Raw genomic sequence first — 15,553 nt, forward strand, 5'->3', positions numbered from 1 at the left:
CTCTCTCTCTCCAGAATTCCTCTTCTATGTACATTTTAGTAGTTGTGGGAATGAGGCAAGCTGCCTCACTTTCCCATTCTGTGACATTGAGGGGAGTTGTAACAATCTGAGCTACAAAAGGCGCCAGCTGTAGTCCACTCAGCAAGTCGGTGCAGTGACCTCGCTCACGGTAGGCACAGCCTTCTTCAGAAGGAAGGGAGCAAGTGCTGGGCAGGAGCCCAGGGTTAGGTGTTGGCAGATATGTCTCCCCTGGGGTCTGTCCCCAGGCAGCTGTGTTATTCTGGGAAGCCGAGAGTATCTGTTCCTCTCTGCAGAGCAGGCCAGTAGGTCTCCACTGTGTCCCTCAGGGCTTAGAACCAGAATGCCGCGAGAAATGCAAAGCCCTCTGCTGGGGGCTGGCGGGGAGGCCAGGCTGCAGTTCCCATTTAGGCTGAAAGGAGGGTCTGTGGCCTCGCTGCTCCCGCCTTGAATTGCAGATAGAGTTAGGTCAGTCTGTAACTTGGCTTCTCTGTGTGCTTGGGGATTCCAGCATGATGGCGCGTGTGGTTATTGTGCCTGACTCGGCTAAGTTCCGCTGTGGCCCAGTCTGCCACGCTCAGTGCTGGGTGAGGAGGGCATTGCGCAAACTTGGCCGAGCTACAGCCGGGCAGAGCGCAGAGCCGTAGGAAACTGTTCACGCGCGGCTGTAATACTTCTGCTTCCCTTTTTAAAAGCAGAGTAGGAATTCCGAAAAGCAGTTATCAGCCGCTCCAAATGTGTCGAGAAGCTTCCGAAGCTCCCCCTCGAGGATTTGAGCTCACTTTGAATTTGGCATAGTAGGACAGAAGTTTGGAATGGTCCCGCTCAGTGTGGCCCAGTCTTGGGGCTGTCCCCCAGGCACCCAGCATGGTGCCTACTAAGGCCGTCTGCTTCGTTTTTCACCTGCTAGGTTTGCCCACAGCAGCGATAGTATCAAGGGATGGTGGAGTCCCTGCTGCTCCCTGGGACTTAAAACTGTTGTGCTCTCGCTCTCACGGTTTCACCTACGCCCTCTTCTGGCAGCAGAAGGGAAACTATGATATCTTGCTCTTGAGGGTGTTTACTTAGGGTGTTTCTATTGCTGTGATCAAATATCCTGACCAAAAGTAACCTGGGAAGGAAAGGCCTCAGATTCCATACGGACCATCATCAAGAGAAGCCAAGGTAGAAACTCGGTCAGGAACCCGAAGACAGGAACTGAAAGAGAGGCCAAGGAGGAGTGTGATTCACTGGCCCACTCCTCATGGCTTCCTCAGCCTGCTTTTTCACACACGCCAGGATCACCTGCCCAGGAGTGGCGCTACCCACAATGACCTGGAGCCTCCACACGAATCTCTAATGAAGAAAATGCCCCACAAACTTGCTTATAGACCAGTTTTAGGGAGGCATTTTCTCAATTATGTTTCCTTCTTGCCAGGCAACTCTAATTTGTACCAAGTTGACTGTAAACTAGCCAGGACAGGGCCTTGAAAGAATCCAACGACCAGTGCGATGACTCAGCTGTTAAAGGTACTTGTTGCCAAATCTGATGAGCCGAGCTCCCTCCCTGGGACTCACAGGGTGAAAATTCATGTTAACTATCCTCTGACCTTCTCCCGTATGACCCCACCAATCAGTGAATGTAAATAATTTTAAAAGATGAGTCCGGGGTGCTCCAGCCGCCCTAGGAGGTGCAGAGGGAAGAGGTGCCTGGCCTCTTTGGGATCTGGACACAGCAGGCTGGCCGTAACTGAGAGAGGATCCGGTGGAAGTTGTTACTGCACAAATCAAAGCCCCCAGATTTCCGGAATGAGTTCCCTGAGTCGGGGTGAAAACAGCAGAAAGGTCACAGGGCAAACAGACTACTTCAGGACAGAAGAACACTGTTAAGAACAATGTTAGGGTGCTCGTGGTGGAGGGCACTCTTTGGATGAGACTCTGTGCAGCCGGGAATTCAAACCAAAACCACATCCTCTGTTTGTACATGACTACAAAGTATCCTAGGTCAAAGCATTCAGTAACACACTGCCACCCCCGAACTTCCAGCCATGATCAATTTTGTCTTTCCACGATCAATCTGTGTGGGTGGAGAATGGAAACCATTACACAGACTTACTGCAAAGAATGTGTCAAAGCATAAGGGTTTTCATATACTTTTAGTGACACACACACACACACACACACACACACACACACCTCTTTGCCCCTTGTGTCCAAGGGGAAAGCACAAACTCTATAATAATCCTATGATTGTACATCTTATTCGCTTTCTCCAGAGGGAAGTTCTAAGAACATGCAGGGGGCGTGTGTCCAACCTCTGTTCCTCTACGGTCCCCTCCAGCGGGAGTCTGGACAAGGCCTGTGTTCCCAGGGCCAGACAGATCCTCAGCCACAAAAGAGTTGTCCACAGAGAGGCCCCCTTTATGGGGAATGGAGGGTGGGAATCCAAAAATGGTGGTTCATTACCTACTGAGCACAGAATTTTGGTAACGCCAGAAAGATCCTTTTAGGAGGTCCTTATTCTCTGAGGCTTATATGATCCCAGATTGCTTTGGGAAGCAAGGCTGCTGCCTGGTCCTGGGAGACTGAGGGATTTAAAGCCTGGGTGGGACGTGTGTCTTTTCCCGCTGACATATGAGAGGTGGAACTCCTGTTGGCAGGGGCATCTTCCACAGCTGGCTGTCCCTCCATCCCTGGAGCTTGGGGTGACCAAGGCTTTTGCTTACAGGGATCAACAGCTTGACTTTTGATAGCAGTGCTTGCTCCCCCTGAAGGAGAGGTCAGCCTCCCAGAATCAGGACAGGACATAACATACCCAGTCAACAAAGGAGATTTATTACCCTGGAGGAACAACAGCAGCAGCAGCAAGCAAGAGAGCAAGTGCTGGTGTTTCTGTGGGAATGGGTTCTGAAGGGGGAAGTTGGGGACCGTCTCCGCTAGGATGAGTTGGGAATCCTAACTGGACATATTAACCAAATAATGAATTTTGATGGTTAGACTTTGATGTTTTATCTCTGGAATGTGTCAGTGGCCAAATAAGGGATTAGATAGACCTTGGGGGCTAGCTTTTGGAATGCACGTTTTTAGCAGGGGGTAAAATGGCAAAACCTGTCTGCCATGTTTGCCACGCTCAGGCCTTCTGGAACTCCTTCAACCCCACTGCCCAATCATCAGGAAGTTCCCCACAGGCCAACACCTGGTGTCATTTGATGGCTTAGGACAACATGTCTTCATGTAGTTCTGTTTCTGGAAGACAGACGTCTGAATGGAGCTTTTGGGTTAAAACCCAGGTGTGTGCAGAGCTGAGTTCCTCTTTGGAAGCCTTAAGGGAGAAGCTCTTTTCTGTTTCCTTTGTGACTGGGTCTAGGGCCCACTTACTTTCAAAGTCATCAATAGCTTGAGATGATATGCAGTATGCCGTATTTGTGCACACAGCACTGCCTCTCTACTGAGAAGGTGTGTAGATTTTAATAAATAATTAGGGACCACTGACATACAATGAGACGTTACGGATAATAAATAATTAAGGACCACTGACATACAATGAGACGTTACAGATAACGCACCAAGCTACCCACCCCGAATCCATACAGAACGTCTGAGTAGGGCCATCTGTCCTTGTAGCTGAACCTTCCAGCTGCTGAGGAAGGGACCTGGTTCTGAGGTCAGCGCTTGGCTCAAGTTAGACCCAGCTTCCAGTGCTGTGTCCCCAACTGTGCCGCTTTATACAGAAGTTTCTGTGGCTTTCTCTCCTGAATCCTTCAGGCTGTTAAGGCCAAAGCCTTTGGTGACGGTTGAACCCAGATGGACTGGACTGGGTCCTGAATTGAAGGCTTTTTATGAGCAAGGACGCATTTGCTCAGGACACACTGGGCTTTGAGATTTAGGAAACACATTCTGACCATGACTCATTCGCACAGAAGGGAGCTGAATGTGCGGAACTACCCCATAACCAGCTCGAAAAGCCTGCAGCCTCCTCATTTGAGTGGCCCCAGGAGTTCTGTGGGTTCTAGACGGGACTGGTAACTCACATTCTGTCATTCTTTAAGGAGCGAGTCAAATAAGTGAGAATCCTAAGTTGTAAAGTAGAAGAGTACCATACCATACCCGGGAAGCCAGATGACACATGTCTCTGCAGGTCCTGGGAAGCCAGATCTCACACGCACTCCACAGTCTTTCTGCAGGCCTCATGTCCACACAGGAAAACAGAAAGCCAGCTGCAAAGGACCCTGTGTATCTTTGCCTGAAAGCCCACATTCTGAGCGCTTGTCCAAGGCAGTTGAGAGGGTGGAAAGCTTGGGGCTGCTTTCCTACTCTGGAGGTTACTTGCTACATGTGGCGTTGAACCCTTGGAAGGTGGCTAACAGCACAGAGGACCTGAGTGTTAAAAGGCATTTTCTTTTCATTCATCTGAATGAACTGTAATGGCTGCAAGAGCTCACTGCTTGTCCAGCTTTTCAATTCGGCCAACTGAGGAGCCTCCACGAGTTTCACACTTTAGTCTTTTTTTCCCCCAGAGATTTATTTATACAATTAAGAAGTTTGGCCAACTAACTTCAGAAGATTTTTTTTAAAAGTCTCTGACATGCTGAGATTTAAAGCACTTATTTTACAAATTTTAGAAAGAGATGAGGGCATTCGCCTTAAGGTGACTGCTCTTCTTTGGAGGCTGAGACTCAGTGACTCACCTGAGGTCATAGAGCAAGAAAACACTAGCTCTGGACTTGTGCTCTTTCCAAAGGCACTCATCACCCCTTCCCATCCCTGCATCACCCCTTCCCATCCCTGCAACTCTCATCACCTCCTTCCCCTCTCTGCATCACCCCTTCCCATCCCTGCAGCTCTCATCACCCCCTTCCCATCCCTGCAGCTCTCATCACCCCTACTAGTTCTCATCCCTGCGGTCTCCCTTCCCCCTGAATCTGGCCTGTGAAATGACTGCAAGCCGGAAAACCATGCTCCCCCAGGCCCTTGTCCTGGTGTTAAAACCCTCCTGTGTGGAGTTCATCCCTCTGGATAGGGTGCCAGCTGTGGACAGGATATATCCAGTCCCCATTCCCTTTGAGAGGGATTTGTAGGGCCAGTACCAGGAAATTCCTGTTCCTGCCAATGTTGGGGTCCCTCACACATCATGTGTACATCGAATGGTGGCTCTGATAGACGCACAGTCCAGAGAATCCTTTCCATTACACGAAGGGGCACATACTTGTGTGTGTGTGTGTGTGTGTGAATATGTGTGTGTGTTCATATAAAGGAGGGGGAATGTAAGCCTGTTAGCTGTATAACCGTTCTCTAGACACCTGACCTCAAGGTAAATGTCCAGCAATGCCCTTCATTTCTTTCTATAGACACAGGTCATGTAGCCAAGGCTGGCCTCTCTCTGTAGCAGAGGATGGCCCTGAACTTCTGATTCCCCTGATTCCAGGGCTGAAGTGCTGGGAATGCAGACAGACACCGCTGTGCTTGGTTTTATGTGGAGCTGGGAATGACACCCAAGACTCTGTGGATCCTAGGTTAGCATCCACCAGTGAGCCACACCCCCAGCCTACCTTTTACCCTCCTCCCTCTTCTTCCGAAACAGCCACCATGAAGTCTTGCTATATAGCCTAAACTGGCCCTGAATTTCATGCTCCTGCCTCAGCCTTCTGAGTACTAGGATTATAGATGCTAACCACTATGCCTGGGATAAGGTGCTATTTTACTTCTACGCTAGGGTTTCTACACAAATCTGCACCTATTTCTGCCTCATAAGAAGAGGGCAGGTTGGGCAGTGGTGGCGTATGCCTTTAATCCCAGCACTCAGGAGGCAGAGGCAGGTGAATCTCTTTGAGTCTAAAGTCAGAGTTTCAGGTCAGCCAGGATTGTTACACAGAGAGAAACTGTCTCTGGGGGGGCGGGGAAGAGGCAACCAGGGCGGCTCCTGTACACACTTGTTCCTTTCCTTCCCCAACCTGAGTTGGCTTAGACTTCCCACTGGGCAGATTCAGAACACTGGCATTTGAGTCCCCCCATAAGAAACACTGGGCAGAAAGAGCACAGCCCTTCCATCTCAGAGCCCCGGGACATCTTTGTTCATTCCACCGCAGGACTGTGACCTTGTACCGTGACCTTGTACCCCATGGGTCATCCTATGACCCCCATTTCTACAGGGAAGGATTTCTTGGACACTAGTCAGAATGCAGCATGTACAATTATATTGTCTAGTTTGTGCAAACGGCAGTCCCCTTAACTGGCTGCCATTGGCACACTTGTCCTGTAGGCAAAATTTGCTTCAGACACCAACCACTTCCCTTTTCAACCCTCCCAATATTCAAAACCTCTAGGCCCTCACTTCCCTTCCCATGGCCTCCTGGCAACTGGTTCTCAGTGTCTGTCAACCTCTCCACAGGAGGGCCTCCAAGTGGGAGGACTCCCATTGCGTAAGACTTGCTCTCTGGACCTCAGCGATTTGGGGGAAAGGAAGGGTTCATAGTGACAGTTAGGCCTGTAGAGTTACCATCAGATCTGGGAACTGGGCATGTTTCTTTGCTTTGGTAAAGGTAAAATGGGGGTGAAAGTCATTTCTTTATGGGTGTAATGTAATGATGAAATGAGCCCTCTGACCTGGCAAGCAGAACTCTCTACAGTTAATAAAATGAGCTTTAAGCTTTTCTGACAACACCCATTCCCCTAAAAAGAGTTTACGACAGGGTCTTACAAAGACCAGGCTATCCCCAAACTCACAATGTAGTCAAAGATGATCTTGATCTCCTGAATTTCTTGCCCCTACTTCCTGAGTGCTGAGATTGTAGGCACACACCAGCATGATGCCAGGGCTTGGGCATGCTGGACAAACACGGTGCCAACTGAGTTCTGTCCCTAGACCCTGTGCTTTGAATATTTTGAGAAAAGATCTTTGTAGTCTAGGCTGGCCTGAAACTCACCATTAGCCAAGGCTAGCTTTCAAGCTTACCATACTGGTTAACCTCCTGAGTGCCAGGATTACAGGCGCATGCCTGGTTGGCATCTTAGCCCCCAGCACAGTGCTGCAGTAGTAGCAGTTCGTAAGTTGGCGCAAAGACAGGGACAGATGCCCAGATGGACCCTTCTCTCCTGGAAAGGGACCCGAGATGACTGTCACCTCCTGATTGGAACTCTACTGAGACTCAGTTTCCCTCTTTCTCCCTCTCACAGAATGTCCCCACCACCCAACCCCACACCCATCAAAAGATCCGGGAGAGAAAGCTGGCTTATTTCTTTTTGTTAACTGTTTTCGGAACCAATTGTATGACCACTACTGTCATCACTTCAAGCTGCCTGTCTACGCTACACACACCAAAACTCATTCTGACTAGAGAGTTCTAGGTTACAAAAGCAGATTGCCTCTTGCACCTGTCTTTAAGTCTTTGCCCACCAGTTCAACAGAGACACGCAAGTGCTGCGTGGTTTTGAGTGATTAAGACAGATACACGAGAGTCCCAGGAGACAGAGCAATTAAATAGTGCTCAGAGTAACTGTGTTAGGGACCATTTTGCTTGAGAATTGACTGGGGATGGATGGCTGCAGGGCAGGAGCTGTGTGTGCCTGAGGGAGGGGAGGTGGAAGAGGTGTATCTGTCCTTCACAGTTCTGTGTTCCCTCAGTTTTTAGGAATAGGCGGGGCTGATGACGTTTGCCTGTACCTTACGGTGTTTCCTCCCTGTCTAATCTTCTGGATGATCAGGCTCTGTCTTCCATCCCTAGCCTGATTCCTTTCTCAATAGCTACTGGAGACATTGAGTTCCCCTGTGATAGCTGGGACAGGAGGTATTGGCTCTCATGGTACCCTGCTACAAGCGTGTCCTGGTGAATTGGGATTGTAGCAAGAATTTTAGGTCAAGAGCTGGGGCTTTAGCAGCCCCAACAGGTAAGCCCTATCGCCTTTCCCAACATGCTAGTTAGAGACGAGGAATGGGGAAAGCAGGGATCAGAGACTTAAACTAGTGTGCACTGAGAAGAGGGACAGAAAAAGGGGTCCAGGGACCCCCAAGCTCGGGGTACTTACATGAATTTTAGGTTTAAATAAAGGAAGAGTTGGAGCAAGGAGGAATAGGTACGCTTAATTAGGCTGTCCTGGTCAAGGTGGGGTCCCCTGTTTCAGCTCCAGACTGCAGGGTCATTCCAAGAGGTGGCTACATCTTTTGATCACTGCTGTCACCGAAGGGGACAGTCTGGTGTTTAGTAGACAACTTTCCCTAGGGCGGAGCCTCTTCATTCTGGATACTGTTCTCACTGTAGGGGTGGGGGTGGCTTGTGCTGCCTTAGGAAGCCTGGCTGATCACTGGGCCCAAGTGAGGCTCAGTGTTTTTTTGGAAAAAGAGCTTCTAAGGCTTGTGGCCGGAGTGTCATTTGGCTTTTCCTTTTGGCAGCTATGCCTGCTTAAAATAGTCTCCTCCAGCAGGGACCTGTTCCGTCTGTAGGTCTCTGACAACACCGGGTCTAGGGCCTGTCAGAGGTCTAGGGAGATGTTTCCTGTACCTCTATGAGACACTTCCAAACCATGCAGCCTGCAGGCCAGAATTTTTCTGAGGGCGTGCAGCCTGCCCAGATGTGCTGGGCCACAAGGCTTCAGCCTCTTGTTTGAGGCAAGTTTCTGTGTCTCTGCTACTCCCAGGGCTTTTCAGAAGAAGGAGGGGCCAGGAACGGCCCGGAGAATGAGTCCCCTACCTCTCTCCCCTCTTCTTTCAACCTGTACGCGCGTATGTGGGAGGGGCTCATGTTTCGCTTCCTCCTCCTTTCCCACTGTGTATGACTGCCACCTTCTTCCTGCTGTTTGCACAAGGCTCCCAGAGCTGCCTCTGAGGCCGAAGAGATAAAAAACGCCAGCCTGCGCAGCCATGATCCTCATGGTTACCGAAGCTAAAGGAGCTCCCAGAGACAGTTTATACCCACTCCAAGTTCCACAGGTTCCTTGCTTCCCTGGACTCCTGCTCTTAGTCTGGAAACCTGTGTCTGTCTCAGTCCCAAGAAAACAGCAGGGACAATTACATGACAGAGTCAGCACAGCCAGGTGAACTCAGTGTGGTCTATACCAGGGTGTGAGCTGGCTGCTTCTAGACAGGCTTCTGGGAACTTGTCTCAGGGCTGGAGTTCAGAGTTCAGGGTTCAGCCATTCAGAATCTTTCAGCGGACACTAGTTCAGGTCCCAGGTCAGGCAGCTCATAAGCACCTGTGGACACCAGCTCTAGACGGACCTTACACCTCTGGCCTCCTCTAGCACCCTCTCTTGTGTATACATGTCCCACCTTAGTTGGTTTTTTTGGGGGGTGGGGGATGAATCTGTCTAGTCTCATTGTCCCTTGTATTATTCTGTGATTTGTGGTCACATTGCTGTACCTTCGGTCACCAAAATAGGACTATAGGTCTTTCCAGGCAACCCTCCCCCTTTGCCTGCATTATTTTTCTTCCTGCTGGCCAGTGGCCGAGGTAGGTAGCTTTGCAGTCATGGAGCTACTCAACAAGTTTTTACTAAGCCTTCACCAATAAACAGGGACCATGGTTAGTCCTTGGGATCTTGGTCCCAAGGACCGGTCACGCAGAGTCTCTTGGGGTCACACATGTGTGTATGTTTGTGTGTGCATGTGCGTGTGTGTTGTTGTGGCTTATTTTGTTTTTGTTTTTGTTTTTTTTTTGACAAGAGCTTGCTATGTAAGCAGCCAGTCTACCTCCCAACTCCAGGCAATTCTTCTGCCTCAGCCTTCTGAGTGCTGAGATTACAAGTGTGCGTCAGTGGGGCTGGCTGGGTAAATGTTCTTAAACGCTAGGAAGCGTCTGTGTGATGGAGTCTAATAAGTCAAGGGCTGCTTCCTGAGGAAGCAAGGAGTTAGCAGAGAACTAGAGGAGAAGGAAGAGGAGTGAGTCCCGTGACAGGGCAGCGATAGCTGCGGCAAAGACTCACTGGAGGTATCCAGCAAGGTGCGTGGTTGATTACACAGCTGAAGAAAAACAGACTGGAGAAGTGGGGAGCAGAAAATGACCTAATCTGGAGGTCCGGCTCTGCCACATCCATGGCTCAGCCTGTTGATTTTGCCTTCACACTGTCTCAGATCTGTCCACTTGTCTCTGTCTCCAGCATCAGTGACCCGGATTGACCCAGCCCAAGCAAAGCCAGTAGGTTTCACCAGTCCCCCAGAGGGCACTTAGCTGCCTCATTCCCTGGCTTCCAGACAGCAGCATACCTGACTGTTTGTCTTCCTGTCTCTTGGAGAGATCCCTTCTGTCTCTTTTGTAAGAGACCCCCTCCCTCAGCCTAAAACCAGCGACTGCGACCTCTAACTTCCTCTCTGGCGTTGAGCGATTCTGTCCATGCTGTGGTTTCAACTCTGGGTTAAGCAAGGGTGACCTACAACCTTTACTACTCAGACCTCCCCTCTGACCCCTTGTTATTCACTTAACATGTTGACTTTATAGTCATAAAACTTATATCCAACGCCAAACTTATGAATGGCTCTTTAGCTCCACTCAGAGCCCTTCCAGAGTTCCTGTCCATGCACGGCCCACAAGGAACCTGGAAGAGCTAATACCTTCTTCTCAGTCACTTCCTGAGGTCTGGTACCTTCTAAATGTCCCCCAAATCCACTTTCTGTTCTCGCTTACTCAGCCGCAGCAGCTCACACCTGACCACTGACTCCTGTTTGATGACCCCACAGCTTCTTGTCTTGCGCCTCCTGCCCGACTCACCGTTCTCTGTGGGTCAGCTGAGCTCTGTGAGCCACACACGGGTGTCCGCCATATTCTCATATCTACATCTCTCAGCCCTCCTAAGATGCAGGAAGATAAACCCCCACACCCTTTCTTCCATAGCAAGGTCTTGTGTAGTCCAGGCTAGCCTCAATGTATAACCAAGGATGACCTACCTTAGACTTTTGATCCTCCTGTTTATACCTCCAAAATACAAAAATTAAAGGAATATGCCATCATCCCCTACTTGAGGAAGATAATTTTTTTTTTCTTGAGACAGAGCCTCACTGTGTATCCCTGGCTGACCTGGAAGTCATTGTGTAGTTCAGGCTGACCCAGAACTCACAGAGATTACTTTCCTCTGCCTCCTAAGTGCTGGGATTAAAGATGTTTATCAGGGTGCCTGGCTAGGATGATGATTTTTAAGAGGCCTAAAAGATGCAGCAAGGTCTCACACAGCCCTTCTTTTTCTGCGGCATTGATGTCTTCTGTGGGATTTGTGGAGCACTGGTCCCTTGCTTGGACTTGGGAGTCCTGCTGGAGCCGGTGCCATCATCTCTCAAAGGGGTACAATTCTGCCGATGGCTGATCTCCTGTATTTCACAATTCTTTTTATTTTTTTCTTCGATGTTGGCTCTTAATAGCTTCTTTTGAAATCTGTCCACTCCCACCCAGAGGAGCTTGAGTTTTGAAGAGAACCTCTGTGTTCTCCTCAAAAGCTGCCTGCCGCTGTGGTCTGTGGGAAGAAAGGACCGTGTTTAAGATTCTCTTTGCCCATTTTCCTCTCAGTTTTAAACTGTGACCCAGAATGCTTCGAGAGAAAGTTCCTTTTTGTTTCTCCTCAGATTTCTTTGTCTTCCATTGTAGCCATGGAAATAAGGAAGCCTTCTCTTGCCGGGGAATTCGTCTGGCTGTGGATTGGTTCAGGGACAGAGGACACACCTACATCAAAGTTTTTGTCCCGTCCTGGAGGAAAGAACCATCAAGATCTGATACCCCTATCAGAGGTATGCCGCACGCTGTCCTGTGGTAGTGTCAGCCACCGTGGTGATCAGCTACCTGTTCAGTAGTTGGTTAACTACCTGGTTAATGGTCTTTCTCCCTGCCCTGAAACTTCCTGACTATGAACACCCAGCATTCTAGCTCCCAGCCCTTCCTCAGAGCAGAAATGTGAGGAAAACCTGTAGAGTATACAAGCTGCAACTCTTCCTTCCTCATTTATAGACAAGCACATGGCTTATCATTTCTTGTGAGTGATTTATAGTGTAAAACAATTGTGTCTTACAACATTTAACCCTCTGAAGATTGGACCCACACTTCACACCTAATAGGCTCTCGTGGAGACAGACAGTCATTCTGTCAGGTAATATTTACTGTTTGTCAAATACCTCTTCAATAACTTCATCTAAAGAAATGGAAATGGAGACCCAGAAATTATTTTTAGTGTTTTTGTTTTCTTTCAGTGCTAGAGGTCAAACCAGAGGTTTTGCCCATGTTAGATAAGCACAATACTACCAGGTTACAGTCCCAGACATAATCTTATTTAATTTGCTTTATTTATGTATAATATATGCAGTGTGTGTGCGCGTGTGTGTGTGTGCCCTCAGAAGCCTGAGGAGGGTGCTGAATTACTCGAGCTGGAGATACTAATGGTTTTGAGGCACCCATGACTTACTGTGGTGTTGTGGGAGCTGTGGGCTGTGTTCCTGCCACCCCAGCTCCTGGTCGCCTGGCTAGCTTATGCCCCGAAATAACAACACACAAACTGTATTCTTTTAAACACTGCTTGGCCCATTATATCTAGCCTCTTCTGGGCTAACTCTTTCACCTGGACTAGCCCATTTCTAATAATGTGTGTAGCACCCCAAGGTGCGCTTACCAGGAAGATTCTAGCCTACGTCCATCCTGGGTCGGAGCTTCATCGCATCTGCCCCAGAGAGGAGAGCTATCAAGTCTGAGCTCACTTCCTCTTCCTCCCAGCATTCTGTTCTGTTTACTCCACCCACCTATGTTCTAACCTATGAGGGCCAAGCAGTTTCTTTATTTTTTAACCAATGACCTTCCTCCATCACTGTGGTACTCTGTAAGTACAGCCCATGTGCTTAATCACGAGCCATTTTTCTGATTCTTTTTTTTTTTGACTAGAAATATCATGTTTTCTTCTCTCCCAAATCTTCCCAGATCCTCCCTGCCTCACTACCTAGCCAACTTTCTATTCTTTCTCTCTTTCAAAAAAAAGTCAAAACAGCTGGTGGTGGTGGCACATGCCTTTAATCCCAGCACTCAGGAGACAGAGGTAGGAGGATCTCTGTAAATCTGAGGCCAGCCTGGTTTAAAAAGTGAGTTCCAGGACATCCAGGACTGTTACACAGAAAAACCCTGTCTTGAAAAACAAAAATAAAACCCCCCAAAACCCACAAACAAGCAAACAATAAAAAACCAACCCAAAAAGAAAGAAAAAACAAAAACCAAAGAGAAAAAAAAATGACCAAAAAAGAAGCAGCAACCCAAATATACAAAAATGAAGATCAAAACAAACAAGCAAAATACCAATAATATAAAAAAGGGCCCAAACAAAACAGAATTAAACAAAAAGTCCACATAAATACCATTGTGTTTATTTTGCCATTAGTCAACCACTCCTGGACGCGAGTCTTGCCCTGAGGTGTCTGTTGGAGAAACTGATTTTCCTCTTCCTGCTGCTTTCATTGGCAGATAACTTCCTGGTTGGGGGTGGGAGCCTGTGTCCACTTCCCCGTCTCAGTCCTGGGACAGGTAGCATCTGGCTTGAACCTGTGGGTCTTGTGTGTGCTGCCACAGTCTCCATGGGTTCATACAGGCGCCGGTCCTGTTGTTCCTGGAAGATATATATAGCTTTCCTCTTGGAATCTTTGTACGTCTTCAGCCTAGACCCCGGAGCCTTGGGGAGGAGTTCGACGAAGACATCCCACTTCGGACTGAGTGCTCTGAAGTCTGACTTTCCGCTCTTGGTCCAGCCGAGGGTCTCTGTTAATTCCCATCTTCTGCAACAAAAAGATCCTCTTGTGCAACCTGAGTGGTGACCTGATCTAGGAGCGCAGCAGACCTGTCTAATTGGAGCTTCTTCTCCGCTTCGGCAGTGTCTCCCAGAGTGGCCCTTAAATCCCATCAGAAAGTGGCCGGCTACTCCCGTGAAGTTGTGCCTCTGTTGTTTCCACTTACAGGCAGGTCACTGTTGTAGGTTGTAAGGCTTGTAGCTGGGGGACATTAAGAATACCTTCTAGGGTCGGGCGGTGGTGGCGCACACCTTTAATCTCAACACCCGGGAGGCAGAGGTGAGTTTGAGGCCAGCCTGGTCTACAGAGCGAATTCCAGGACAGCCAGGACTACACAGAGAAACTCTGTCTCAAACAAAACAAAACAAAACAACAACAACAAAAGAATACCTTCTAGTATCATGAATGCTAGTCAGTAGAGGAGAAGCTTCCGGTTAGGCGCCAGTCCGATTTCTCCTGTTTGGTGACGTAAATAAGGAGCATCTTCAGCAGGAGAGCGGCACCATCAATTTATGGAGAGTAACCAACAGCCTTGGCAATGGCCTTCGGTGTTTGGGGGTTTCCAAGGGGCCCTTCGGCCAATGACTCAACAAAATAAAAACAAAAACTCCCGGCACTGGGGATTTTACTTGGAGGCATAAGATGTCTAGTTGGGGCATTGCTATTATTTGGTGACTCCAATTAGATTCCATTTATGTATGTGTGTATTTTAGGAAGCTTCTCAGCAGTATGTTTTCCTATGGTTTTTCAAATGACCTTTCGTCTTAGCTGCTCCTCTCCATATTCCTCCTTTACCCTTCTCTCCTGTCCCCCACATATTTAATCCTCCTAGTTTCCCCTTTGTCTCTTCATAAAAATATATCCTACTTCCTCCTCCTTGGCTAGTCCTCTTCTCCTTGCTAGCCCCTTGCTGGATACCAAACCTTGGTGATTACTAACATGCATATCGAAAGCTTAAAAGCTAACATCCACCTATAAGAGAAAACACAGACCATCTGTCTTTCTGGGTCTGGGTTACCTCACACAGGATGATTTTTTTTCTAGCTCTTCCCATTTACTTGCAGATTTTATAATTTTATTTTTCTTAACAGATGAATAATATTTTATTGAGTAAATGTACCACGTTTTCTTTATCTATTCATCAGTTCAGTGGTTTTCAACCGAAAGGTTGAAACCCTTTTGGAGGTGGGGGGAAATTGGGCAACCCTTCCATAAAATTATTGCTCTAGCTAGGACTTCAGATACTATACCGAATAGGTATGGATAAAGTGAGCACCCTTGTTTTATTCCTGAGTTCATTGAAAACGCTTTGAGTTTGTCTCGTAGAAACAATTAGGCAATGACCATTCTGTTTCTATTTTGCAGAATAATTTGAGGAGTATTAATGTTAATTATTCTTTGAAGGCCTGAAATAATTCTGTGCTGTGTCCATCTGGCCCTGGGTTATTTTAAGTTTGGAGACTTTAAAATACTGTTTCTATTCGCTTGACTAGTGGCTGTGTTTAAATTGCATGCTGGATCTTGATTTACCTTTGATAGGCAATGTATGCCAAGAAATTCATCCATTTCTCTCTGGTTTTCCAGCCTGGTGGAGTACAGATTTTTAAAGCACATCCTTACGTGAATTTCTTTTGTGTCTGTGCAACGTCTCCACTTCCATCTCTACCTTTATTAATTTGCGTCTTCTCTCTGTGTCTTTTAGTTAGTTTGATTCAGGGTTTGTCACTATGGTTGATTTTCTCAAAGAATCAACTCTCCGTTTCATTGATTATTTGTATTTTTGTTGTTTGTTTCTACTTCATTGATTTCAGTCCCAGGTTTATT

At 48.0% G+C, this 15,553-nt stretch overlaps 1 protein-coding gene and 1 non-coding gene across 2 annotated transcripts in view; one reads left to right on the top strand and one right to left on the bottom strand.

The window, feature by feature from the left end:
• Zc3h12d (zinc finger CCCH-type containing 12D) overlaps positions 1-15,553 on the top strand; it is a 35,296-nt gene that overhangs the window by 7,748 nt on the left and 11,995 nt on the right. The window contains exon 3 of the mRNA XM_057762292.1: positions 11,562-11,701. Within this exon, the coding sequence (XP_057618275.1) occupies positions 11,562-11,701 (140 nt within the window). The remainder of the gene's footprint in view (positions 1-11,561; positions 11,702-15,553) is intronic.
• LOC130870607 (small nucleolar RNA SNORA40) lies at positions 7,293-7,416 on the bottom strand. Its single transcript, XR_009056751.1, has one exon. It is a non-coding gene; the product is annotated as a small nucleolar RNA SNORA40 (small nucleolar RNA).

This window comes from Chionomys nivalis, chromosome 2 (genome assembly GCF_950005125.1).
Source record: "Chionomys nivalis chromosome 2, mChiNiv1.1, whole genome shotgun sequence".
Taxonomy (NCBI): domain Eukaryota; kingdom Metazoa; phylum Chordata; class Mammalia; order Rodentia; family Cricetidae; genus Chionomys; species Chionomys nivalis.